The sequence below is a fragment of the Lipotes vexillifer genome, unplaced genomic scaffold, assembly GCF_000442215.2.
Source record: "Lipotes vexillifer unplaced genomic scaffold, Lipotes_vexillifer_v1.1 scaffold1143, whole genome shotgun sequence".
Lineage (NCBI taxonomy): Eukaryota > Metazoa > Chordata > Mammalia > Artiodactyla > Lipotidae > Lipotes > Lipotes vexillifer.
Genome location: NW_006770581.1, coordinates 738,326 through 765,538, shown reverse-complemented (window position 1 = coordinate 765,538; position 27,213 = coordinate 738,326). Strand labels below are relative to the sequence as shown.

At 46.5% G+C, this 27,213-nt stretch overlaps 1 protein-coding gene across 1 annotated transcript; it reads left to right on the top strand.

The window, feature by feature from the left end:
• The first annotated feature begins 13,195 nt into the window (after nt 1–13,195).
• On the top strand, nt 13,196–15,466 carry FAM170B (family with sequence similarity 170 member B). Its single transcript, XM_007446244.1, has 2 exons — nt 13,196–13,359; nt 14,706–15,466. Exons 1-2 carry the CDS (start codon nt 13,248–13,250, stop codon nt 15,464–15,466), a joined length of 873 nt encoding a protein of 290 aa, XP_007446306.1. The 5' UTR covers nt 13,196–13,247.
• Nucleotides 15,467–27,213: the final 11,747 nt, after the last annotated feature.

Here is a 27,213-nt window from a genome sequence, read left to right as displayed (position 1 = left end):
AGATCCCACATGCCGCGGAGCGGCTGGGCCCGTGAGCCATGGCCGCTGAGCCTGCACGACCGGAGCCTGTGCTCCGCAACGGGAGAGGCCACAACAGTGAGAGGCCCACATACCGCAAAGAAAAAAATAAAGGTGGGATGGAAAACGTCAAAGCAATTATAAGCATTTAAGGGAAAAGAAAAAGGAGAAAGAGAGGAAGAATTTGGAGGAGGAGGAGGAGGGGAAGAGGAAGAATGAAAATTCTTGTGTATATTCTTTTGGCACAGACATGAGAATTTCTCTAGGGCAGATACAATTTTTATTCCTAAAAATGTAGCGTATGTGTGGCATGGCCAGTGTGAGATGATCTGAGTGGCAGTACTGTGTATAATGGTATCATCCCTTAGTATTTTGGGGAGCCTGGTCTCCAAGGCTGCTGGACCCAGATATCGCAGTGGAAGCACATCCCTCTCTGACCTCTTTGTCCTCGTTTGCACCTCAGACTTGGCTCCAATGCCAGACTGCCCCGGGAGAGAGTAAGAGAAATAAATGCTGTTTCTGCCAGCCTGAGACGGTGGCCTCTAGTGGTGTTGGCCAAGAGAGTCCTCGGGTAGGGGAGCAGACAGAATGAACTGTGAAACCACTTTGGCAGCAAGGGCAGCAACACGGTAAAAATAAGAGTAGGGGACAGGACAGCCCAGTGCCTGGTGAGGCTGGTGAGGCAGAGGGTGGGGATACTGTGAGGACAGCAGGCTGCGGTGGACCTGTGGGTGTCAGGAGGAGGGGCAGGGCTACACTGACGTCTCTTCTCCGGTTTGGGAGGAGTAGCTAGCGTAGAGATGATGGCTGTTATTTCCATCAGTTGGATGGACTCATATGGAACAGGCCTTCAGTATAGGAATCTCTGAAGTGATGGAAGGCATAGAACCCAGACATTCTCAACTTGTCATGGTGGCCGTGCATTTATTAATGGCTCACCCCTAAAAGAACCATCAGTGTTGTAGGAGACCATGTGGAGGGTTTTGTGCACCTGAATTGCGGGTGCCTCCCCCGCTCCCCAGGAAACTCCAGGCAGAGGGGTGGACTCCACTTCCCCAGAGAGGGAGGTGGGCAGATGAGCAGAATGGTGGGAAGGGAGTTTGCCCTCAAAGAAAGAGAGCTTTTCCAAGCAAATGAAAGCTTTTCAGAGGAAATAATATCTAAGGAAGCTTTATCAGAAGTTGAGCCATGTAAAACCCTTGATGTCCTGATAAAGAAAAATGAGTGCCAGCCAAGATGGGCATGACTTGGCCCCAAGCAGGCTAAAATCATCTCCTTTCATCAACTTCTTAAATGAGGATGGCAATGACTCACCCAGATGAGGGAAGAGGGGTGAGAAGGGGGACGAGGAATGGGCACAATCCCAGGGTGGTGACAGGAGCTGACTGACACCTGAGCCCTGCAGCTGGGGGCCCATCATGCTCTTAGACATCACCTGGTCCTGAGGGAACCCCCTCCACCTCCTCCCCCATTCTGAGTGGGGATCCTATGTCTGAGCTCTGAAAGCAATGAGGGGGAGGAACAAAAGGTCAGATTTAGGCCAAGGACAAGAGAAAACTTAAGTGTAGTGTAACTTCTAAGCTTCAGCTATTGTTCATGAAATCAGCGAGGCATTTTGTCTCCCAAAGGGAAACATCTCTTCAAATTAATGATAATTTACAACATGTCTTAGCATTTGCCTGGCACAATTGAAAATAAACATTGTAAAGCTGCCTTAGCCTTTGCAAGATGGAAATGATGCCAAGGCTGAGGCTCACACTAGCTCTTTAAGGGGCTCAGTTGCTCAGGACTGGTGGATGGCAGGTGGGTGGAGGCACTGTGGGCAGGGGCAGGCGTCCAGAGGGGGTGGGAACAGAGATGGGGAAGGCACTGGCAGGACTCTGGTGGTCGCCAATGACAACCCGGCTTTCTGTGATAGGGCAAGCCTGTGCTCTGCAGATGTGCGTGGGCCCTAGTTTGGACACCTGGTCCACAGCTCAGCAGCTACTTGACCTTGGGCAAGTTAGACAGGCAAATTGGCAGGAGTGGAAGGGGCTGGGGGTTCTCCGGGACCATCATAGGGATTAAAAGACATGATGAAATGCCTTGCTCTGTGCCGGGCACACGGTTGGTGGTAGATAGATGCTGATTCTTTTCTGTTTATGAACTTGGGGCTGAGAAGACAGATTCTGGGTGATCCTCCCATCCAATTGACTGGAACGGCTAATTCAGGTCTCAAAATGCCTGAAGCCCAGTCATACGCAATTTCCCCTCTCTCGCCCCCTCAGGCAATGCGTGGCTAGAGAGGCTGCCCTGCCCTGCCCCCAGGCGCGACCCCGCCCTGCCAGCCCCCAGCCCGCCTACAGCTGCCCTCTTCCCTGAAGTCGGGGCCTGCTTGCCCAGCTGGCTTTGATCAGGCTCTCACTGAGCCAATTTTCTGTTTTCATTCGTCCTTGTTTATGTTTCCTTGCAAACAAATGTCATGTCTTTCCCACGGGCTTCTCTGTAGCCAGTTTATTTTATCCTTGTGTAGATAGGGCCGGGTTTCTGCTCTTTGCTCCACAGCCGCATTTCCTGCACCCAGTGAGCCAAACGCTGCCGCCTTCTGACACCTGTCCCGAGGTCCTGGGGTGAGGGACGAGCCCACGGGACCTGGTATGGCGCATCTTGGGGATGGATGGGCAGGAAGTGTGGGGTTTCGCAAAATCTTACTTGTGAGCATATGTGTGTATATATATACATATATATATATTATATTATATATATATATATATATAAATATTTTTAAAAATTTAGTATTTTTTAAAAAAACATTAATATTTAAATAAAACTAGAAGTAATTTATTGCTTATTTTCTTACATGTTTATTGTACAAAAATTAGAAAATAAGGGTAAGCAAAAGGATGGGAGAACCCCTTTTCCAAAGATGAATGTTGCTCACTTTTTGGTATGTATCATTCCAGACTTTACATATGTGAGCATGCATATATATACATATGCTAGGTTTCCATAACTGGGATCGTATGGTACATTGGACCCTTGAACAACACGGGTTTGAATTATGCAAGTCCACTTATACGTGGATTTTTTCCAATAGTAAGTACTGCAGTAGGTTGAATCCGTGGATGAGGAACCTCGGATATGGAGGGCTGACCTATTTTTAACTTGTGGAGGATGGGTGCCCCCAACCTCTCCCCCCCGCCGCCCCATGTGTTCAAGGGTCAATTGTATATGGTTATACTTCCTATATCGGGAACATATTTTTCTGAGTTCTTCATGAACTGCATTGCATCCCTGTTTTGGTTGTCCCATATTTTATTCTCAAACTCTAGCAGGCATCTGAATCAATCACACAGAGGACTTATTTAAAGCCAGATGGCTGGAGGTATTGGGGTGGAACCCAAGAATCTGCATTTCTAACAAATTCCCAGGTGAGGCTGATGTAACCCAATCAATTGAACCTCCTTGCTTGGGACACTGGTTGCTTCCGAGTTTGTGCGTATAAATAACGCCGTATTGAAAATAGGCCAGGGGAATCTTGGCATACTGTTAACTTCCTCAAAGATAAAGTTCTAGAAGCGAGATTGCTGAGACTGAGGGTATCACAGGTTTAAAGTTGTTGCTACATATTGGCAGAACATTTGTTTCAATTAATATTTCTAACCAGTATACCAGTTCTGGACCTTGTGTTTATTTAATTCTTTTTTAAAAGCTAAAATGTGTCCATCTGATCTAGCTAATCTAGCTAAGAAAGCTGAATTCCCCTCCCACAGGCTGTGTGGGGTCCTGTGTGGACCCCAGGAAACCGCACCCACTGCTCCAAGGCTGTTTCTTCATGTCGATGGGGAAAGGATACTTACTCCTTTGCCCACATGTCTAGGTTGCTGTGAGAATCATAAAGTGATGGTGCGAGTAAGTGCTTTTTCTACACTGTGACCCACATGCAGGTGGGAGGGTCTGAGCACTTCCCTGAAGGATTAAGAAACAGCCTCTATTGTGGGAACTCCCAGAAAGTTAGAATTACTGGGGGAAATTTGCCTAAAGGGCTTGTTTTCCCAGCTAGAACTGTGGGCTCCACTAACTGAATGTAGGAGCCCCCAGTGGTGCAACGGTAAATGTTTAACAACCTGCTCCCTCCCTGGGGTGGTGGTGGGGTCCGGGGTGGGGGTAGGGGTGGTAGGAAAGGCCTTGACTGTAGCCTTTGCCAATTACCATGGTGTTAAATCCACCCTCCAAGCCCTCTTACAAGCTGCCAGTGTGTCATGAAATGTAGTAAAATGGTTAGGAATTGATGAGTTCTGAATATTTATTACTTTTGTGTATAATATAATCTATTTAATTGGAAGTTTATAAAATTTTAATTGCGATAATGGCTATGTTTCACAATTGGCTTGCAAAAATTTTTGAAAGATTTAATAATTGGCTTCCCTTAGCCAGTCCTAGGTGGCCCCAGCACACCACTGGATGCCCCTCTTGGCTGGGAACTCATTAAAAATGCAAGTCACTTTTCCATCTTTCTGGAGGAATAATGCCTGGTTATGCTGACTTCAGTTTTTACATTTGGCTGTGGGCAACAAACTGGCAATCTGAATTATTTAAGGTTCTAAAGGTTTGGCATTTATATATTAAAATAGTCCAACATTAGTCTGTGCAAGGACTGAGGTCTGGGGTCCTGCTAAGACGTTTGGCTCTCATGCAGGGCTGCCAAGCTCCTCCAGCATATGTCTGGTGCAGAGAGAAACCCAGCAATGTGGGAGAAGCAGGCTTTGTTTCCAGAACCCCCTCACTGATGTCTTGAGAGATCCGTTTTCAGTTGCTGCCATTCTTGCCTGTTAATTATCTTTGTTTGGCTTTATTGTGATCAGTTTAATTTGTTGTGCGTTGGGTGTGGACCCTACAGTGTGACTGCTTCTTCTCACATTACTAGTGTTCGTGGCCCATCATTTTCCAAAAAGCCGACTTGAATTTGTGTATACATTGTGGTCCAAATACGAGCTAGTCATACTTCTTTCACAAAGGCAGGTAAATAATATGAAACATTATTTTGGGGTCTCTACAACGCTATTTCACTGTCATGCACCACTGCCTGTGAATTTGTGCTATGTCAATAGTCTATTATGTGTTGTAGCTAACAAAGTAATAATATATTTGCTGGGTTATCTTCAAGTTTTAGGGAATCATTTAAAACTATAACTCAGGGCTTCCCTGGTGGCACAGTGGTTGAGAGTCCGCCTGCCGATGCAGGGGACACGGGTTCGTGCCCCGGTCCGCGAAGATTCCACAGGCCGTGGAGCGGCTGGGCCCGTGAGCCATGGCCGCTGAGCCTGCGCGTCCGGAGCCTGTGCTCCGCAACAGGAGAGGCCACAACAGTGAGAGGCCCGCGTACCGCAAAAAACCCCCCAAAACAAAAAAAACCCTATAACTCAAAATTTAAATAATATGCAGATCCTTTTAGTCTTCTCTCGCAAATAATAAAAAATTCATGTATGCTCCCCTCCGATCTTTATCATATTTGTTGAATTTCTGACAGCCAGAGTGGACTTGGGATGGCATCTGAGGAGAGCTGTCTGTCCCCTTGTGAAGTGAATCAGCGCTGACCTCCTTCTCACCAACACTGGCGGGGCTTCTCTTTCCTCCCCGGGATTGGTGCTCATAGCGCCAAGGATGCTGGCTGGTTCAGGTGACAGGTAGGAGGCGCACTGATCTCTCTGCTTTCTGCCCATTCACTGTGCACTTGTGGGCGTGCTAGAGCCCAGTCCTGCCTCCTTGACCCTGAGATCCTCCACTTCACCCACTGGACATGCTGATCACATGAAGCAGCCTGCCTATGGCAGCAAAGCCAAATGGGATTTAACCTGGGAAGGCAAGGGTGGTTCAACATTTGAAAAATCAAGCAGTGTAATCCAACACATAAATAGAATGAAGGGACATAATCATGTCAATTGATGCAGAAAAAGCAATCCACAAAAATCAACATCCTTTCATGATAAAAGCACTCAGTAAACTAGGATTAGAAGGGAACTTCCACAACATGAAAAAGGCCCTATACAAAAGCCAGCGATGTTCTCGACGGTAAAAGGCTGAACGCTTTCCCTGAAGATAAGGAGTAAGGCAAGGATGCCAGCTTTCAATTCAACAGAATACTCAAGTTCTTGCTAGAGCAATTAGGCAAGGAAAAGCAATAAAATGTGTCCAAATTGAAAAAGAAGTAAAACTAGCTCTATTTGCAGATGACATGATCTTATGTATCAAAAACCTTAAAGAATCCACACACACCCCAAAAACCTGTTTGAATTAATACGCAAATTCAACAAAATTGAATTTTAAAAGTCATATTTCTGTACAACAGTAATGAACAATCTGAAAAAGACATTAAGAAAACAGATCCATTTACACAGCATCCAAAAGAATAAAATACTTAGGAATCAATTTTAATCAAGGAAGGCAGGGTTTGTACACTGAAAACACACAGACACAAACCCCACTGTGGAGGGGGAGCTGGAACCAGTCTCACCGCACTGCGGGGGTCAGCCAGCAGCGACTGGTGTGGCTCAATGGGCTGCCTCACGTGCCGGCCCCTAAGTCTCGGCCTTGGGTTCCTTTCTTGGGAACTTTCCTGTGGTAATTTCACGCAGCCTGATCCAGACTTCCCAGAAATCCCCCACCTTACCGCCACTGCATTCACGGAAGAAGGCATGGGATCAGCTGCAAGGCTTTGGGTGGTAGGTTGGGGAGAGACAGTGGCTGGTTTCCCCTGGGACACCTCTACCATCCAATAAGCAACTGCATCATCTTACAAAAGAGCCACTTTCTCTGAAGGACTGGGATAGGAAAAGCCAGTCTTAAGACAAGAGTCTGCAATAGGCATTCTGATTATGGGGATAAAAATAAATCATCCTAGTTCTGCTCTGGTGATCCATGGGCTGCTTTTCAGCTGGCGTGCAAATACCTTGGATGTTGGCTGAAGGCTGCATGGGGGTAAGCCCAGCACGTTTAGAAACTGTGCTAACTCACTGTTGGTCTTTAGGGTCCTGGGCTCTCCCCCTCCATGTGGGAGCCATGCTTCCAGAAGGTTCACTCAGTATGAGGTAGCAGCTGATGTCCTCAGAGCTGGGTCCAGGGTGACCTATGGCCAGCACATTTTGGACATAGAGAGAAGGAAGATTCAGCCCTTTCCCCAGAGCTCTCCACGTGGCTCTCTAAGAACATTCAAGGGGAGAGACCAGCAGCTGCGATCCTAGAGCTCCTGGGTCACATGCATGGCCTTCAGCAGGGATGTCCTTCCTCCCAGATGAGGTCACCTTTCCAAGGAAACACAAGTTGGAAAAAGACACTTCTGAATCCCAAAATCTCATTGAACCTTTGCAGTTCCATGGAGCCAGAGCTGGGGTGGAGGGGCTCTGGGCCAGGTTGGGGCTCTGGGGCCTGGAGCACAGCCAAGGACATGCCTGAGGGCCCCGCACAGGTGTCCCTCACCCTGCTCCCTGATGACAGAGAAGTCCTAGGCTATTTGTGTGGGTGTCCTGAGGTTAAGGTCAAAACCCTGAGACAGCTCCAAACAAACCACAGAGAAGCAGCAGCCTGTTATTAAGTCTGAAGGAAAACAAAAGCAAAACTCCCTTCCCTGTTTGCTTGGGGAGACTGAGGGAGAACTCTTTGTATTATATTTCTCTGTGGCTGGGTTTTCCCTTATGCGGTCCACTGACTCACTTCTTTTTAAATAGTGACAAGAAGCGACAGAAAATGAACTCGAAAGATGGTACTCCCCTACTCTGATCCTCAGCTTCTCTTCTGGCACTTTCTCTGCACAGTTAGCACAGGCTGAGGCCGTCAATAATTCCTGGGAATAGGCTTTCAGTGGGACGGACTCCCAGGCTGGAGGTCGCCCTATACCTGGCCCGCAGCATCTAAGGCAACTCACCACTTCCCCACCTCCCTCGGTGTTAAGTCTGATAATAAGAGTTTTTTGAGAGAGGCAGTGACAAGGTGGCTGGTGTCCCCTCAGGGAGCCCTATTTTCTAGTGTGAAGAGAGGAGTGTTGCCCACTTTAAACACTTTACACAGCGGCTCAGCCACAGAAATGCTGCGACCGGTGCACCACCCCAGGTAACATCAGGCTCCTTGGCCAAGTGGCCAGGCTATTTCTGGAGGCTCATCGGCTCTGGGATGAATGATCTGATTCTCCCTGTAGCCTAGATTGTGGCACAAGCCCATCTCTGGAGTTAGAAGGGAAGGGAAGCAAGAGGTGGCATCTCTGCTTCCTGCTGGGGCTGTGGCTGGTTCATTTCCTGTTATCTTCTCAGCTGAGAAAAAAATAGTTGGAGGGAGCTGAGAAGAGGAGGTTTTGGAAGAAAAGTGGAGACTGGAAAATCCTCCAGGCCTTCTTGATGAGGTTTAAGACTCACATGTGATGTGTGAAATGAGTTGGCCAGGAGTCAGAGCTCCGAGAAAGTGCTGCGTTGGTCCTTTTGGGGTTTTGCACACCAACACTGCCGGCTTCAGCAGTGGAGCATGAAGTTCTTGGCGAGGCTGGAGAACCAGCTGGAAAACTGAGGGGGCTGGGACGTAGGGGGCTGGGTGGGTCTGGGCCATAACACCCCCACCCCTGCGCTTCCCCAGGGAGGGCAGAAACCCTGTATGGGTGGCCTTGGCTAAACATCTGCTTGGAGCAGGAAGCAGGGCAGGGACAGAGGGGCTTCTTGTGGCTGGAAGCAGCCCAGAGCCCACATGAAAGTGAAGGACAGTGGCACACTTAGGTGGGGCTTTGCTCTAAGCCGCCCCTGTGCAGCAGCCAGAGGGGGACAGCATTGGACAGTCTGACAAAGCAGCCCGGCCTCTGGGGTGAGGGGTCTGCACCCCACCCTCCTATCTCCTGCCTGTAATTCATCTAACCCCTTGGCGTCTCTACCTCCCTCTGGAATATGTGGTTAATTGTGTCTGCCTGGTGGGATTGTTGAGAGGGTTAGAAGGAACATATGCACATTCTGGGGCAAAAAGGAACTGACCCAAGTAACTTTGGAAAATGGTGCTTTCGACTAGAAACTATAAGGCTAAAGGCAAAAGGAACTGTGTGTAAACACTGTACTCTAGTTGGTAAAGTAGTTTCCCAAGGGCTAACAACCTTGAAGCTGTTATACCTGCATACTGGGGTTGAACAAGTGGGTAAATGGACAGTGGGTGGTGGGAGCCTTCCTCCCAAGTTGTGCTGGGGGAGCCACAGTGCTCAGCTGGGCCAGGATGGTGCACTGCAGTCCAGACGCTGGTCGGTGAGCTGTCTCACCGGAACATACTTAAACATTGCATCGAAAATCAAAGTCTGCTGAATTACTATGGCTGAGTAACAAATTGCCCCCAAATTAGTGCGTGAATCTATGCCCACAGTTTCTGAGGGTCAGGAATTCAGGCAGGAGAGGGCTGAATTCAGAGGTGGGGGCTTACCTCTGCCCTGAGATGCCTGGGGCCCCAGCTGGAAGATTCAAAGGCTGGAAGTTGGAATCATCTGAAGGCTGGTTCATTCACATGTCTGATGGCTGGCTAAGACCTTTGCCGGAACTGTAGGCTGGAACACCTCCATGTGGCCTGGGCTTCCTTACAACATGGTGGCTGAGTCCAAAGGAGAGTGGAGAGAGTCAGAGACAGAGAAGGAACCCAGAGGAAGTCATATTGTCTTTTATGACCTAGCACTGAAAGTCTCCAAGCCTCACTCCTCCACATTCTGTTGGGGGAGGTAGTTGAAAAGCCCACTCTGGGGCTTCCCTGGTGGCGCAGTGGTTGAGAGTCCGCCTGCCGATGCAGGCGACACGGGTTCGTGCCCCGGTCTGGGAAGATCCCACATGCCGCGGAGCGGCTGGGCCGGTGAGCCATGGCCACTGAGCCTGCGCGTCCGGAGCCTGTGCTCCGCAACAGGAGAGGCCGCAACAGTGAGCGGCCCGCGTACCGCAAACAAACAAACAAACAAAAGTCCACTCTGGTTCCAGAAGAGGGACCCTGTCTCTCGATGGAGGACTGTCAACTTCACACTGTAAGAAGAGCACATAGGATGGGAGCACTGGTGTGGTCATTTTTGGAAAATACCTACAATCTCCCATAGCCCCTCCTAATTTTTTTCCCTTTCCCTGAGGTCACCACTGTTCGCAGTGAGGTGTGATTATCTCCTCTGTGCCTTTGCATTCATAGACAGTATAGACTTGGTTTAGGGCTTTGGGGGAGGGGATACCTATTTCGTTTTTATATAGGTGGAATTCCCTTACATCTTGATTTTTTCACTTAACATGGATTTACTTATTAGAACATGTGGATCTCTTTATTGCAGTATAGTGTTCCACAGTTTGGTTATGTTGTAATTTATTTAACTACCTGTTTATTTTGATGGATCTTTTAAAAGTTTCCTTTTATTTTCTAGTACGGATAATACTGTAATAAATATTTCTCGATGTGCTATTTCACCCACATACACAAAATGTGAACGTTTCCCAGCAAGGAGGTGTTAAGTAAATTGCTGAGTTGAAAGAGCCCACTTTTTTTTTTTTAATATTTATTTATTATCATTTTTATTTTTGGCTGCATTGGGTCTTCCTTGCTGCACCACGGGCTTTCTCTAGTTGCAGAAATCAGGGGCTACTGTTCGTTGCGGTGCACGGGCTTCTCATCGCATTGGCTTCTCTTGTCGCGGAACACGAGCTCTAGGCCCGTAGGCTCAGTAGTTGTGGCGCACGAGCTTAGTTGCTCTGCGGCATGTGGGATCTTCCTAGACCAGGGCTCGAACCCGTGTCCCTTGCATTGACAGGCGAATTCTTAACCACTACACCACCAGGGAAGCCCTGAAAGAGCCCACTTTGAATTGTAATGGGTGCTCCCAAATTTCCTTTGAGAAAGGCATTTGCTGGTAGAGTGTAAATGTGTTCATTTCCTTTTGTTCTCACCAGCACTTAGCAACTGTCAATTTTTTAAATTCTTGCTTGCCTTGTGGGTGAAAACAATATACTATATAGCATGTGTTTTTAATTTGTAGTTTCCTTCCTAGAGTTAGGTTGAACATCTTCTCACATGTTTATCAGCCATCTGCCCTTCTCCTGGGAATTGCCTGTTCATTTCCTTCACTGAACTGTTCATTTCAGTTTTACTGAAAAGCAGAGAAATGCAAATTTAAACAGTGAGATTTTTTTTTTTAGCAATGAAATTAAAAAACATTGACATGTATACACTGATGTGTATAAAACTGATGACTAATAAGAACCTGCTGTATAAATAAAATAAAATTCAAAGATTAAAAAAATAATAAAAAGATGACAAAGATTCTCAATGCTTGTGATCGATACATTTAAGTTTAGAAAAGCCACCCTATAATTACGAATGTTATCTTATATTTTCTTTCTAAACATTTTAAATTAAAAAGCAACCTCAGAGCCATAAAAAATAGTCTTAGTTGTCTTATATGAGGTGATACCAAAGTTGATTTTTTTAAAAGTGAATAAAAGTTTTCAGCATCATTTTTTTTTCTCCCAGACTTTTGTTATTTACTTTATCTCTTAAAAATTCAAATAGGTCATGTGATCTTTTTCTGGACTATCTTTGTCTTCCATTGATCTATTTAATTTTTGTGCTAGTACCCCTTGTTTTTAAAGGCAAGTCTCTTAATTTATTAGGCAAGAAAGAATACATTTGCAGTGTTTCCTCTTCCTGCCAGGGAACATTGGCTCTTTGTAGGTGTGACTTTCCATTGCTCAGTAAAGCTCTGTGGTATTTTGCTTTACATAGTGGCTTCTAGTTCTGGAGAGGAGTATATTCCTAGATGCTGGCTGTGCCAGTGGTGGTGGTGTTGCTTTCAGGATATTGGGATTGTTTTCAATCTATCACCTTTTGAGCTGTTGAGAATTTGAGATCCAGAGGACTCGAGTTGGTGAGACTGAGCAGGGGTTGGGGGGATATGGGGAGAAGTGTTTTGGAGGAAGTGTCTTCAAATCCTAAGACATCCTGGAGCAGAGAGAGACGGCAACCTGGAAGATGTGCCAGAGTGATTGTGTGTGGAGTGAGGTTTGTGCAGGTGGAGAAGCAGGAGGGGACTCGGAGTTGTGGGGTGAGAACCAGCCTGCCTTGCGGCTACAGGGATCTGAGGGGTAGAAAGAAGGCAGCTCCCCTAGGCAGGCAGGCCCCTGTCAGCTCATCCAAATGCTGTCCAACGTGTTCATCATTTATTTATTCATTAATCTGACAATTATCTCTAGAATGCTTGTTAATGTGTCAGTGTATTCCAGATGCTAGGGATATAGAGGGGGAAGCGAATGACGTCTCTCTCCTCATGGAGCTGACATTTAGGAAGAAGCAGATGAATGCAGGGAAGTTGTTATGCATATACATGCACGTGTTATAGAGTCTGAGGGTGATGGATGCTAGGTGGCTCTGATAGGTGCTGTTTCAGCAGAGATTGCAGTGACAGAGTGAGCCATGCGGGCCCTAGGGGAGGGTGCTCCTGGCAGAAGGTAGGGCAAATGCAAAGCCCAGAGGCAGGAGCATCCCTGGTATGTTTGAGTCCCTGGAGCTGAGCGAGGGTGAGCACAGAGGGGGGAGACTTGAGGAGGTGCCTGGGGACGCAGACCACGGAGCTCCAAGAGCCCTAATGAGGCAGCAGTGGCAACTCTGGAGTAGTGGGGGGGAGGCAAGATTTCAGGTCACCTGCTGCTGCCACAGTTCAAGGTAGGCCCACTTTGATGTTGGGTGATGATAGTACGTGTGTGAGCATGTATGTGGTTAAGTGAATATGGTCTGAATTTGTATGTGTGTGTGTGTATGTTTCTGCATGTTTAAATGTGTGTTTATGTATGTTTGAGTGTATGTGTGCCTGAGTGATTATGTGTGTGTTGGTATGAGTATACATGTGTTCACATGTGTGTAAGTGTCTATGTGTGTGTGTTTAGATGTTTGTGTCTATTTGTGTGTACATGTGTTTATATGTGTGTGTGTCTGTGCTTTATGTTTGAGTCCCTGACAATACACAAAGCAGGAAAGGTCCCGACAGGGAATGAGATCCTTGTGGGGAGCCTCTCTTGGCATCCTGGCTGGGTCTCTGTCCTTGCCATGGGTCACAGAACAGACCAGTGTCACTGATGAGGTCACAGAATAAAGCCAGGAGCCTAGTGACCATGGATGCCTAGAGGCCACTCGGCCTGGGGCCAGCGGAGGGCTTCAGCAACTGCCCGAGCCAACTCTCACCCAACAGCTGGAGCTCTGAGTCCCTGGGCACTGGTGTCGTCATGAAGCGTCACTTCATGGACCATAGGGGAGAACAGTCACCAATGGACGGGACCACCGTCAGCCTGGCCAGCCCAGGGTCCATGAAGGAGAGCGTGGAAGCGCACTGGTCGTGTGGGTCGAAAGAAGGGGTGTGGCCGGTGTGTCCCTGAGAGGGTGGTCCTGGAGGGGGCGGGGAGGGGAGGGCACCAGATTGCCCCTCGGTGCTGTCACCAAAGTGCTTTGTTGGCCATAAAAATGGACGTGGGTCTGACTGAGGCTGCTGTTGTGAGCACATGAGGTGATTTCAGAAGGTATGAGGATGAAATCTTAAAATGTTAGTCATATATTTTAATGTGCTTTGAAGAAAACAGAATTGACATGTCAGTTCTGTGATTTCAGCAGTGATGTAAAAAATTCCTTTATAATAAATAGATTAAAGTTAATCTAGAACATCAATTTGAAATGACCATGGGCAACACCTAAGGGTCACACCGGCTCTTGGGACTGAGTGACCGGCACCAGCTCTGGCTCCATCAGTCATTTCAATGCTTTGTGCCTCAGTTTCTTAATTTGTCAAAAATCATAACAATGGAATTTCTTAGGTTTTTTTTTTTTAATATTAAATGAGTTAAAATGTGGCAAGCACTTAGCACTTATACGGTGATGGGATCCAATGGATGTTCAAGGAAAGGGTGAGATGCCCCTGGGGGAAGACGAGACATGTTACAAATGCCAGGGGGAAGGTTGGGCTGAGTGGTCTGGCTGAAGCACTTCCCAAGTCTGGCTTCCTAAACTGGCTTTATTGAGCTGTGATTTAAATACACAAGCCTCACAGATTTTGTGTATAGTTTGAAGAATTCTGACATGTACACATTTGTTTAACCACCACAAAGATCATGACGCAGAATATTTTCATCACCCTCTAAAAGTTCTTAGTGACCCTTTGCAGTCAGTTCCCCTGCTGCCCTTAGCTTCCGGTAACCCCTGTTCTGTTCTCTCTCCCTATAGCTTTGCCTTTTCAAGAATGTCATCTAAATGGAATCAAATACTCTATGACCTTTTTACCCTGAGTTCTTTCATTTAGCAGAATGCATTAGAGACTCATCCATGTTTTGCATGTAACAGTAGTTTATTCCTTCTTATCAACAAAGAGGATTGCCCTGTGTGGGTAGGTGTCCCACAGTCTGTATTCAGCAGTTGATGGCCTTTTTGGGTTTAGTCAAGGCCTTGGATATTACATTCATAAATTATTTGATCCCCGTCATCACATCCATAATTTAAGATATATCTGTTTATACATTTGATCTTTATCCTTGCCCCAAGAGAAAGGCATTTCATCCCCACTTTATGGGGAAACAGGCACAGGGAGGAGAAAGTACCTGCCCAGGGGCCCCTGGAGCCTGCATCCTTTCAGAGATCTGAGGTGGGTTGTGGCACGGATCCCTCAGCACCGATGACAATGTCCTTCCGCCTCCCAGGGGCCTCTAAGAGAGAGGAGTCGTCTCCGCGGCCTGGCCTGGCCGTTACCCACGAGGAGGCCATCTACTTCTCGGGCAAGGGTCGGGGCCTGCTGGGCTGGAGCAGCTCGCCATCATCTCGGCCCTCCTCCGAGTACCAGTCCTACTCCCAGTACCAGTCTTGCTCTTCCAGCACGTGTGGCGGCGAGGACGCTGCCCGGCAAAGCATTTGCACCTTCTACACCCATGTGAAGACCGTGCAGGGTGTGGCCGTGGCCTGGGAGACCGACTGTGGCTTTGAGCCGGTCAGTCGGCAGCCCTGCATCCACGAAGCAGAGTTCATCAAGAGGCAGCGGCAGAAAGGCTCCTCCTTTGAGATGGCTTCCAACACCGACTTGCACTGGGAACTGGAAGACGGCAAGAACAACACCTGCCCAGAGCTGGACGACACGGAGCTGCTGGTGCCCTTGGAGTGCTGCCTGCAGGAGCTGCGGGTCACCCTGGACTGGCTGGTCACCACCAACCACGGGCTGCGGTGTGTGGCCTGCTGCCGGGTCTTCCCTACGCTGGGGGTGCTGCTGGAGCACACCCAGTATGGCATCCAAGAGGGCTTCAGCTGCCAGATCTTTTACGAGGAGTTGCTGGAGAGAAGGTGGGCCCGGGGCCAAGTGCAGGAGCAAGAGCCAGAGGAGGAGGGACAGAGCACTTCGGACAGTAGTGAAAGTCCATGTCAAGTTGCTTCCGTCACAGTCACGGTCAGAGAAGCAATGAGCTGGAGGTGATGTGCCCTGCCCTGTGCTCACCTCCGGCACCACAGCTGCTCCTTTCCCGGCCATCAGGACCACAGCCACGGGGGCAGGGAGAGAGGATGAGGGCCAGGGAAGGAAGCGTGCCGAGATGGGAGGGCCGTGAGAAGGGACGGGGGACGCACCCTCCAAAGGGCACAGCGTTTCAACTAGAGTCCATTTCAAAACCCGAATCAAGTGTTTCTGACGGAGGGTGCAAGACGTGAAGCCCGCAAGCTTGTGGCCAAGGCAATTCTTATTTTTTCTGGTGGGTCTAGCAGGTCGTGACTCACAGGAGAGCCAACTGCAAATGGAGCATCAGCCCTATTTTTTTTCATTGTTAGGAACTCATCATAGGCCCTAGTTCTATGTTTTATTTTAATGGGATTAAACTTGAATAACTCAAAGTTTAAGGCAATGACTAACTGAGTGAATCATGTTATTGGATTGGACCCACCGGAAATTGCCATTTCTGCAGGTTACACACTGGCACGGACATCCCGAGACAGCAGGTTCCCAGAGGTAGAGATGGGGGCTGAGTAAGTCCTGCTGACGCATGAGTTCAGATATGTCAACTCTGTTTTAAAAAGTTGCTACAGAATTTTTCTTTGCCCTTACAGGGGGCTGCATTCGTTCAAGAAAATACATGGATGGCCCACTGTGTGTTAGGCATGCTGATGAGACATGTACCCCAATCGTGCAGTGAGAGGCAGATGGGACAGACAATTGCAAGCCAAGGGGATGAATCACCTAAAGGCGGTTTGGGGAGCCCAGTGGAGGGCCCCCAAACTCATGCTGGTTGTTGAGGAAGGAAAACGTTCCAAAGAGGTAGGTGTTCACAAAGGCTGGGAGGACAGGCAGAATTAGTGAGACCAGGAGTTTTCTTCAGAGTCATTAAAACTAAGAAAGATTGTTTCTAGGAGCGGCTGAGCCATGTTAAAAGTGAGAGTGAGTGGGAGTGAGCTGAGGGTAAAATGTTTCCTTTCATTTGGCACATGGAGGTTGCTGATGGCTGTGATGAGAGCGGTGCCAGGGACTGAGGGTGGCAGAAGCCAGGCGGGCAGTAGTGGTCACACAAAGAACCACTGGACACAAACATTAGACAGCTCTGCTGGCAAGCTTGTCTGAAAAGGAAAGCAATGATGGCTTAGCTGGACAAAAGGAGACTACAAAAAGGCAAAGATGGGGAGAGAGCAAGTTTATATGTGGTGGGAACGATCCGAAAGAGAGAGGAAGGCTGAGAATGCAAGAAAAATGGGGAAAGAAGAGCCAACTAAGAGGAGGCTGGATCCTGACCAGATATGGAGAAACCAGCCCCTGACAAGAGAAACTTCATGTTCTCTGTCGTAGGCAGCTGGGCAGTTAGGTCAAGTAGGGCTTGGGAGCCAAAAGGATGGAACTTGAACATTTTTCCCCTGAAAACTGCAAGGAGCTCCTGAGGAATTTTCAGCAAATCAGGTTGGCCTTTGTGAAAGATCTCTGTGGTGAGCAGGGTCAGGAATGGATGAGAGAGCATCACTGGTACCAAGGGGCACAGTTGAAGAGCTGTAGGCAGGGGGAGTTCAAAGAGATTTAGGAGATGCGAATCACAGGTTTGGGCTAGTGTTTGATGAGGGTGGTGAGAGGAAGTTGTCCACAACAACTTCCAAGTTTTTTGTTTTTTTGTTTTTTTTTACCTGAGTGGTTGGTGAATGTGGGTTCCATTTTGGAGCACCAAAGGACAAGATTTGCTGGGATGTCCATGAGCCCACTTTTGAATAAGCTCAGTTCATGACAGAAACCTTTGGAAGGGAGCTAGTTAGAAGGATCTGGGGCTTTGAAGAGTGTTAAACGGGATGGAGATAGATTTGTGGTCATCTGTGTATGTATGGTTACCATGGCCCTTTCCGTGGCCTTGTGTTAGATGCATTCTCTGTACCAGTCCCAGTGCAGCAGAAGCTATGGGATCATTTTAGAATGGATGTCAACCATGGGGATGATATTGCAGCACCATTTTCAAGGTGCTGCAGAGTCACAGACTTTCTCAATTCACTGTGAATAGGGCTGGAGGACCTTCAGGAAGAAAAGAAAGGATAGGACAATGGTCCAAACTTTGTCAAGCTCTCCTGAGAAGAGCTATGTGGTGTTGGAGGGAGCTCAGTAGGCAGGTAGAATCCAAGGACTATCTAAGGGGAGAGGAGGCAGCTGAACCAGAAATAGTGAGCACTGGTGAGGAGAACATTTCTATTTAGAAATCAGTTGCAGAGGGAACAAGATGAGGCATGGCATCTAAGCTCTGGAATTTCAGCCTTTAAAAGACAAGTGTATTTATGCGTTAAACATGGATATTCTAAGGGCCAAGCATTGTTCTAAACACTTTATGAATAATAAGTCATGTAATGCTCTCCACAAACCAATGAGGTGGGTCCTAGGATTAGTCCTGTTTTATAGGTGAGTAAGCTAAGACCTTGTCAAGGTCATAGAGCTGGTGTACAGCAGAATCAGGCTTCACACCCAGGCAGCCTGGTTCCAGAACCTACAGTCTAACCATCACACGAAGAAGCAAAATTTTAACATAAAGACAGATGCAGGATATTCAGAAAAGCAAACATGTCAACTCCACAAGTTGTATTTTCTTTAGATTAAGTAGTAGCAGCTGCAGACAGGGGGAAAGATGATGGGCATTAAGGACAAATGAAAGATGACAAGAACATTGGGGAAACAAATTTTTAATGTAAAGGATAACTTCAGCTGACATGGATGAAAGAAGGAGGGGATAAAATTGTTCTTCAGATAGTGGCTTATTTTTAAAACATATCTCAAACTCAGCTGAGGTAAGTATTCATTCATGGTTTAAACTCATCACTTTGTAGAGACCTGGGACCTCCACCAAATAAGGATCAGGGTGAGTAAGGGGAAGCTTTCCAGAGGATCAAGGGACCTCAAACATTTTAGATCTTGAACCACTTTACACCCTTTATTTTCCCAAACTACAGAAAGAGATGGAACTTATTTTATGAAATTTACAGAAATGTGACAACAAAGCCTGACAAAGATGGCACTAAAAGAGTAAACAATATATTGATCTCACTTATAAACACAAAATGATATCTAATCAAATTTATAGAGTGTGAAAATAACAATTCACCATGATTTGAGTTTGGGGCATCTCATGACTGTAAAGACAGAAATTGTTAAATCTAACAATACTTCATATTGAAAGAAGGATCTTATGATAGTCTTAGTAGATATTAAAAAGGAAAACATTGGGCTTCCCTGGTGGCGCAGTGGTTGAGAGTCCGCCTGCCGATGCAGGCGACGCAGGTTCGTGCCCCGGTCCGGGAAGATCCCACATGCCGCGGAGCGGCTGGGCCCGTGAGCCATGGCCGCTGAGCCTGTGCGTCCGGAGCCTGTGCTCCACAACGGGAGAGGCCACGACAGTAAGAGGCCTGCGTACTGCAAAAAAAAAAAAAAAAAGAAAAAAGAAAAATATTCAAAGATAACCCCATACATTTATGGTCAATTGTTTTTCACCTATGGTGCCCAGATAATTCAACAGGGGAAAGAATAATCTTTTCAGCAAATGGGCTGGGACAACTGGATATCTGTATGCAAAAGAGTGAAGCTGGCTTTCTACCTCATACCACATATACAAATTAAAATAAAAAAGATCTAAATGTAAGAGTTAAAACTATAAAACTCTTAGAGGAAAACAGAGGTGTAAATCTTCATGATCTTGGATTAGGCAATGATTTCTCTTAGATATGACACCAAAAGCACAAGCAAACAAAAATTATATAAATTGGGCTTCGCCAAAGTGAAAAACTTTTGTGTTCAGAGGATACTATTAAGAAAGTGGAAAACAATCCACAAAATGGGAGAAATAGTTGCACGTCACATATCTGATAAAAGTCTGGTATCCAAAATATGTAAAGAACTCTTATAACTCAACAATAAAAAACAAGTATCCCAATTTAAAAATGGGCTAAAGATTTGAAAAATATTTCTTCAAAGGAGATATACAAATGACTAACAAGCATATGAAAATATACTCAACATCATTTGTCTTTAGGGAAATGCAAATCAAAACTACATGAGAAACCCACCAGGATGGCTATAATAAAAAAGGACATAATAAGAAGAGTTGGTGAGGATGTGGAGAAATTGGAACCCTCAAACAATGCTGGTAGGAATGTAAAATGGTGCCGCCACTTTAGAAAACATTCTGGAAGTTCCTTAAAAAGTCAAAAATAGAGTTACTATACAGCTCAGCAATTCTGATAATTGAAAACAAATGTCCACACAAAAACTTGTACATGAATATTCATAGCAACATTATTTCTAATACAAAAAAGTGAAAACAACCTACATGTCCATCAAGTGATGAATGGAGAAACAAAATTATTCAGCCATAAAAAGAATTCAGTACTGATCTATGCTATAACGTGAATGAACCTTGAAAATATTATTCTAAGTGAAAGAAGCCAGACACAAAAGGCTACAAAATGCATTATTCTATTTATATGAAATTTCCAAACAGGCAAATTTACAGAGACAGAAAGCAGATTGATGGTTGCCTGGGATTCAGGGAAAGGAGAAGTGACTGCTAATGGATATGGGGTTTCTTCTTGGGGTGATGAAAGCATTCTGAAATTAGATAGCAGTGATGATTACACACTTTGTGAATAGCCTATAAACCACTGAATCGCATGCTTTAAAGAGCTGAATTTTATGGTATGCAAATTAATCACAATTAAAAATGTAGTAAATACAACAATAATTCCTATATTCGTTTTAGAACTAAGGATAGAAATTTTCTTCAGATGATATAGAGTATTTATCTTAAACCAAGTAGCAAAAAATCTACAAGTGTTCCCAGTGAAATCAGGTAAAATATGTCATCTATTACAATTTTTTATTTAACATTGTTCCGGAAGTTACAACCAATTCAATAAAACATGAAACAGAAATGTTATATATAATGGACAGAAAATTCTGTTTGGTTTTTTAGAAAAAGATAATATACTTACCTTGGAAACTCAAATGAATTTCCAAAAAAAAGAGGTAATCGAAGGATTGAGACAATATATATCGAAAGATTTCCTATGTACTAAATGTGACTGATTAGGAAATAACATGGAAAATATTCCATTCACTAGATAAACAGATATTCTTGGAAATCTTGCAGGTGCAATGAAACATCAAAGTGATTATCTCCAGTTGATAATTGTTGATAAATTTTGGTTTTCCTGTAACATGCATTATTCTTTGTTTTCCATTTGAGGAAGTATAGCTTTTATAATAAAAAGGCAATAAAACATTTAATCAAACATTACCTGAGGTTAGAAGTGACATTGGGGGCCTTCCGTGTCCACATTTGTGGTCTATAGACCACATTCTGAGAAGCCCAGCTCTTGACATCTTAATCCTTGGCTCTTCTGAATCAAATTAGCTTTGATTTTAAGAGCACTTTATAATGAATGAGGACTCAGCCAACTCAAGAGAGTTAAATTACAAAGCTCTTTTTGTGGTGTGTCCTCATTTCTCATAAAGGTTGAAAGCTGTGAGTGAGAGGGAGATCTCATGAGAAAACTGTGGTGGGAGCTCAACAGCAAGAAAGGGTAAAAGATAGTGAAACTGGGAAGAAAACAAGATCATGAAAACGGGGCTTTGCGGGGAGACAGAAGGGGAAAGAGAGAAATGGCAGATGTTAAGGAGGATACATCGACAGGGGAACGTAACATCACAAAGGCGGTCCAGGTATGAGGCTTCGGTGGGGAAAGATGAGGGTCCATCGAAGATGTCAGAGTCCTGACTGACCTTTCCATGGGAGTCTCTGAGGTGCTCAGCTATGGATGCTGTCATGGGCTGAATTGTGTCCCGCTTCCCCAGATTTAAAGGTTGAAGTCCTAACCCCTAGTACCTCAGAATGTGACCTTATTTGGAGATAAGGTCTTTAAAGAAGTAAGTAAAGTAAAATAAGGTCATTATTAGGCTGGGCTCTAATCCAATATGACTGATGTCTTTATAAGAAGAGGAGATTAGGACACAGACACACACAGAAGAAAGACCACAAAATGAAGACACAGGGAGAAGACAGCCATCTGCAAACCAAGGAGTGAGGCCTCACAAGACACTAACCCTGCAGACGTGTTGATCTTGAACTTGTCCTCCAGAGCTGGGAGATAATACATGTCTGTGGTTTAAGCCCCCCTGTCTGCAGTGTCTTGTTATGGCAGCCCTAACAAATGAATACAGATGCTGAAGAGCCAGAGCCAGAGGCAGGCAGGTGGCAGCCAGGAAGGCTTGAGGAGGTCCCTGTTTCTGGTGGGGAGGCTTCCGGGTCTCAGGCCCTCAGGAGAGCAAGCACACAGTGAGTGCTTAATCAGTACTTTGTCGATTTATATGCCCAGAATGGCATGACTGAATTTGGGACCAAGAGGCTGACTTTTGGCAAATACGGAGTGGGATTACTGGCCCTGAGCACTCAGAGTGCTTTGGGCTCCCATCAGAGGGGATCTGGTGTGTGTGTGTGTGTGCGTGGTGGCATGTAGGTTGGTTAAGAGAATACAGTATGTTCCCTTCCATTCTCTTCTTAGACCCTACTGCTTCCCCTGTCAGTGAGGCTAACGGGAAGCCCCCACCTAGAAATGAGCTGGGCCAGGGATGATGAGGACCAAGATGTGCTGAGCTGTAGGCAAGACGGAACAAGCGTTCACAAAAACAGTTCATGAAAATGCGACGTCTCAAGCTCAAAGCACGGCGCCAGGAGCCAGACCCTGTGTGTACATGTAAGCATGTGTGTGTGCATTTGTGTGTGAGTGGGTGTGTACGTGTGTGTGCATGTGGTATGTGCTGCTGTGCACTGGGCCGTGCTGTGCCCGGCTGGGGTGCAGCACAAGGACCTGGAGAGAAGGTCCATGAATGATGCTCTAACCCCTGAGGGCTTGTTGATGCTCTGCTGCCGGACTTCCTGCAGCCCCTCCCAGGGCACACCCAGGAACTGCAGTGTGAGGTACCATCAGTCTTAGGAGAAGAGAGTGAGAATTCCCTACAGCGGTATTTTGCAAGCTTGAATACTATCCTTTCAAAGGCCAAGAACAGGCCCCTGGTTGACTTAGTTATTGCTGCTTACACAATGACTTAAACAACACAAACATTCAAGTTTATAGTTCCTTGATAACCATAAAAATAAAAACAAATTTACACATTAAATACAAACACAATTACAACAGCAATAAAACTCAAACTAACAACATTAATTTCATGTCACTGCTGAGCTTGGTGTTTGCAAAAACAAGTTGCTTCCTAAATGAATATGGGACTGAATACAAGGTGGATTCTTCTGGGGCTGATGGGTTCTCACTGCAGCATGCTAAGATGACACAATCTCCCAGTGTGGACAGTATGTAAAGCTATACCATCGGAGATCATCCCATTGCCAACCTACATGCAGGAAAGACACAGAGATGATTGATGGCCAGTGTCTTGTATTAGGTATCAGAGAGTCCAGCAGGGACATTTTTGATGCTGTGTGTAGAGATTTGTATAGGAAACCGTGGGGACTCTGAAGAGGGGACCTAACTCAGCCTTTGGGGGCTTGGAAGGCTTCCTGGAAGAGGTGATACCCCTTCAAGCAGAGTCTTGAAAGGATATAAACCCAGCACCCCCCTGAAGGGGCAACTAGCCCAAACATCCCAAACTGAGCTAGGACTGGGGCTCTGCATTTCTAGAATAAAGGCTGTCACTATAAAGAAGGAAAAGAGGGTTTGTTTTGCCCTCTAGAGAGCTCATCCCTTTGTCCCCATGATGTTCTCTTCAGGCAATTAACAGTTCAGCAATTTCATCATCAGAGAGCCATTCATTGACTTAAGACTTGTCCTTCGCTATTTTAATTACAATATCCTTGGAAAGCTCACACACTAAGTATCAGCCTTTTACATGAATTATTTCACCAGTTAGCTAGAGGTTCAGAGAAAGTCCCTGAGGGAATGGGAACGGAGTTAGGGCAGGGCTGTGGAAGAAAAGTGGGACCAGATCTTGGAGCTCACCTGCGGAGGGGTGGGTGCCAGGAAGAGGGAAATGTACCCTGAAGATGTCTTGTATCTCTCATCCGTCCGTGTGTGGAGTGGGGTGCATATGAGTGTGCCCTCAGGGGAGTAAAAGGGTAGGTAGAGTGGGATGTCTTCTCACTCACCTCTGAAGGAGGTTACTCTAGGTGCTGCACAAAGCACTATCTTCTTGCATCTTGTCCTCATCCAGACAGGAAGGCTGGGAGGTGCAACCTGGCCTGCCCGAGATAGAAGCTGGCTGAGCTATCAGCCAGGCTTCCCTTTTAAGCAGCCCTGGCTCTATTTGGGCCAGTGTTTTGGAGGAGCCTGAGCAGTCCTGACTCTGATTTTACTGGCCTGGTGGGGAGCTGAGAGCTGGACTCAGCACTCCTCTGCAGAGGCAGAGAGGAAAGCCAGGCTGGCCGTGAGAGACTGGGCTGAAAGATGCCTAGTCCAAGAAGAGCATGGTGACCTGGAGCTGTTGGAAGACAATCAACAGCCAGTTTGTTGTTGGACATGACTCTGAATCTTGTGCACCCTCTTCTCACAAAACCCCAGAAGCCCTCGGTTGCCCCAGTGACTGCGTCAGTGACTTCCCATCACTCTCTCTGTTTCTAAAGTGTGCATGATGATTGGCATTTTGCGTGGACTGTTATTTCCCATGCAGGACTGCCCACTGCAATGTAGGGCATTCATGTCACGGCCCCTGCCTCTGAATGACAGTAGTTCATCCACCCCTCAAATCATTGTGACAATCACAAATGTCCCACACATTTCCAAAGACCCCCTAGGGGGTCCAAGCTGCCTATTGAAGGTTGTCTCTCCAAGGACAGCCTCTGCCAACCTCTAGCACTGACCTTTCCTTGTTTGATTAACCCAAAGTAATAACCCACAGGGCACAGGGGATGGAGCAGGGAGACCAGGATGGGCTCATCCATGCGGGGATGATGGGGTGCTGAGGGGGTGGGTGCTGGCATGAAAGCTGCTCCCAGCTCCAGATCTCTGTGGCCCAATAAAGGCTGCTATTTAGGAACATCTGAAATGCGCGAGAGGAGAGAATTATCTTCTCCCAGACTCCCAGGCTATGATTTTCAATCCCAGGCTAGGGTGAGTGAATGAAGAATTTTCTTGGTTCTCTTGTTGCCTTTGGGGATCGGCTGTCCCTCTCCTTGACGGCTGACCTTGGTGACTGACTCTCTATTCTCCTGGATCCGTATCCCCATCTTGATGTGTCAGCCGCCTCCATCAGCTCCCTCTTTGGCTGCCTCCTTCTTTCCTCCTCCTCCCTTCTTCCCTGCTGTTATGGGCTGAATTGAATGTCCCCCAGAATCCACATGCTTAAGTCCTAAACCCTAGCACCTCAGACAGTGACTGTATTTGGAGATAGGGACTTTAGGGAGGTAATTAAATTAAAATGAGGTCATTAGGGTGGGCCCTAATCCGATATGACTGGTGTCCTCATAAGAGAAGATTAGGACACAGACACACAAAGAAGAGAGACCAGGTGAAGACACAGCGAGAAGATGGCCATCCACAAGCCAAGGAGAGAAGCCTCAGAGGAAACCAAACCTGCTGACACCTTGATCCCAGGCTTCTAGCCTCCAGAATGGTGAGTACAATACATCTCTGTGGTTTAAGCCCCCCAGTTTGTGGCACTTTGTTATGGTAGCCCAAGAAACAGCTTCCTTTCTTTCTCCTTCACCCCTGAGATATATATCGATGGCCCACCATGCACTGGGCACTGTGCAGGAATGGGTTTTCTAGGGCTCAGTACTCAGCCCTTCTCTTGTCTCAGATCCTGGACAATGACACTTGTTCTCAAGGCATCTCACATTGGCTTGAGGATGAGTCAATTGTCTTTCCTTTTTCTCTACCCTCACTGTGAGTTATAGACTCTGAAATTCAACATTTCTCTTGGATTATTGTCAATAGCATTGGAGATGATAGACTCAACGTAGCCCCTGCCTCCAAACCTAGTGGTGCCTCCTCTGTGATGCCTGGGGGACCCTTGCAGCATCTCCCCTCCTTCACTATGGCAACCACCATCATTGGGATGAAGCACAAACTCCTGGATCTGCCATTTGGGGGGCCGCTAGGGCTTTGTTCCTGCCTGTCCCTCCATCCACATCTCACTCCCCAGACTCAACTGGTCTTTTAGGCCCCCAGAAGCCACGTGCAGGACTTGAAGGTCCTGTGTCCTTTATCCTCTGTGCTTTGGCACATGTTCCCTTGCCTGGAACAGTCCCTCACCCGCTGCTGGCGGGACTCTCCCAGCATCCTTTAATTTTCAGTTCACGGGTTGCTTTCATGGTAGTTGTTGCCAGCAGGACTATAGGAAGAGGAAACAGGCATGGGCTCTGTTGTGATCAGTGATATAGATGACCTGTCCAGTTCCCAATCCCACCCTCTTTCCAGTCCCTTCCATCTGGAGACTTCTAGAATCTGGGGGCCGTTTCTTTCCGCATCCAGCCCGCAGAGCCTGACGACCAAGCTCACAATCACTGCTAAGGTCATGGAATGACCCAAACTTATATACTATAGCTTTGTTTGGAGAAGCTATTTCTATCTAGATGTACTGTCAGCCTCATAGCTTCGTATTTCCTTACCTTTAGGGAAAAACCAGTGCGCTCCACACCCCTTCCCTAGTTGTGCATGGGAAAGATGCTGCAGGTTTCATGAAAGTTCCACCATTGCTGGCTGATGGCTGCTGCTTCTGATTGGATGGATGCGTCCTCTGTAACCATGATCTCGCCTTTCCTATCCTCCCTCCATCAGTCACAGCTGAAACCCTTTCTGTCCGGAGTGTACTGTTTGCTCACTCCCTATTGGTGATAATTCAAGCATGCAACTAAGTGCTTTTGGCTCCAGAATGCCTGTGAGCATTAAGGAGAAGGAGATCTTACACATTCCTTGCATAAATCCAGACTGAGAGAGCAACACAGAAACCCACCGAACACCTTAGAAGGCGGTGTTCACTTTTCTTTGGTGCTTTTACTTTAGGAATATACTTGCTATACACAAAATCAAGCTGATTAAAAAAACCACGCCCTCTTCTTTCATCTCAGACCAGGTTTTAGTAAACAACTGAATAACGGAAGAGGAAAAGGAGACCTCCACTCCCCAGCCTGCCATGTGATCGCAGAACACGTTTATTTTGAGGGAATTTGGATTTCTAAGATTCTTTCGGTGGTGACCGATAGAATCAGGATTAGTTGAGTAGGGCCTCCGCATAGCTTAGTGTCCACCGGGACCTGGATCAACTTCAAAACAGTCTGAATGCTCATCCAGAAACTCCAGACAGGGGGGATTTTTAGAAGAGATAACTTAAAAAAATAATTGGATTGTATTATTCTTCTAATTTAGAACATAGACCTGATGGAGCCAGGGGTTGGACAAATAAGTTGGTGGAGGATTTTCAAAGTGTCCTAAGGTTGTAAGTGAATGAGCAGGCAGCAGCGTGGAGGTCAGTATCTGGAAGGCCTTTGCTATTGTAGTCCAGAACAACTGAAATACTGCATCTCATCTGGGTCATTGGCGGTGTCTGCCCTGGAGACTGGGTGTGTTTCCCTGTTCCGGGTCATGCAGCAAAGGTCTTATCAAGATGGTCTGGTAGATTATTTGGGAAGCTGAAAAGTACTGAGAGAGCACACAGCTGAAAAGAGAACAACATTACGTATCGCAGAACTGCAAGAAAAGCACTTTCCAGGCCCTGAA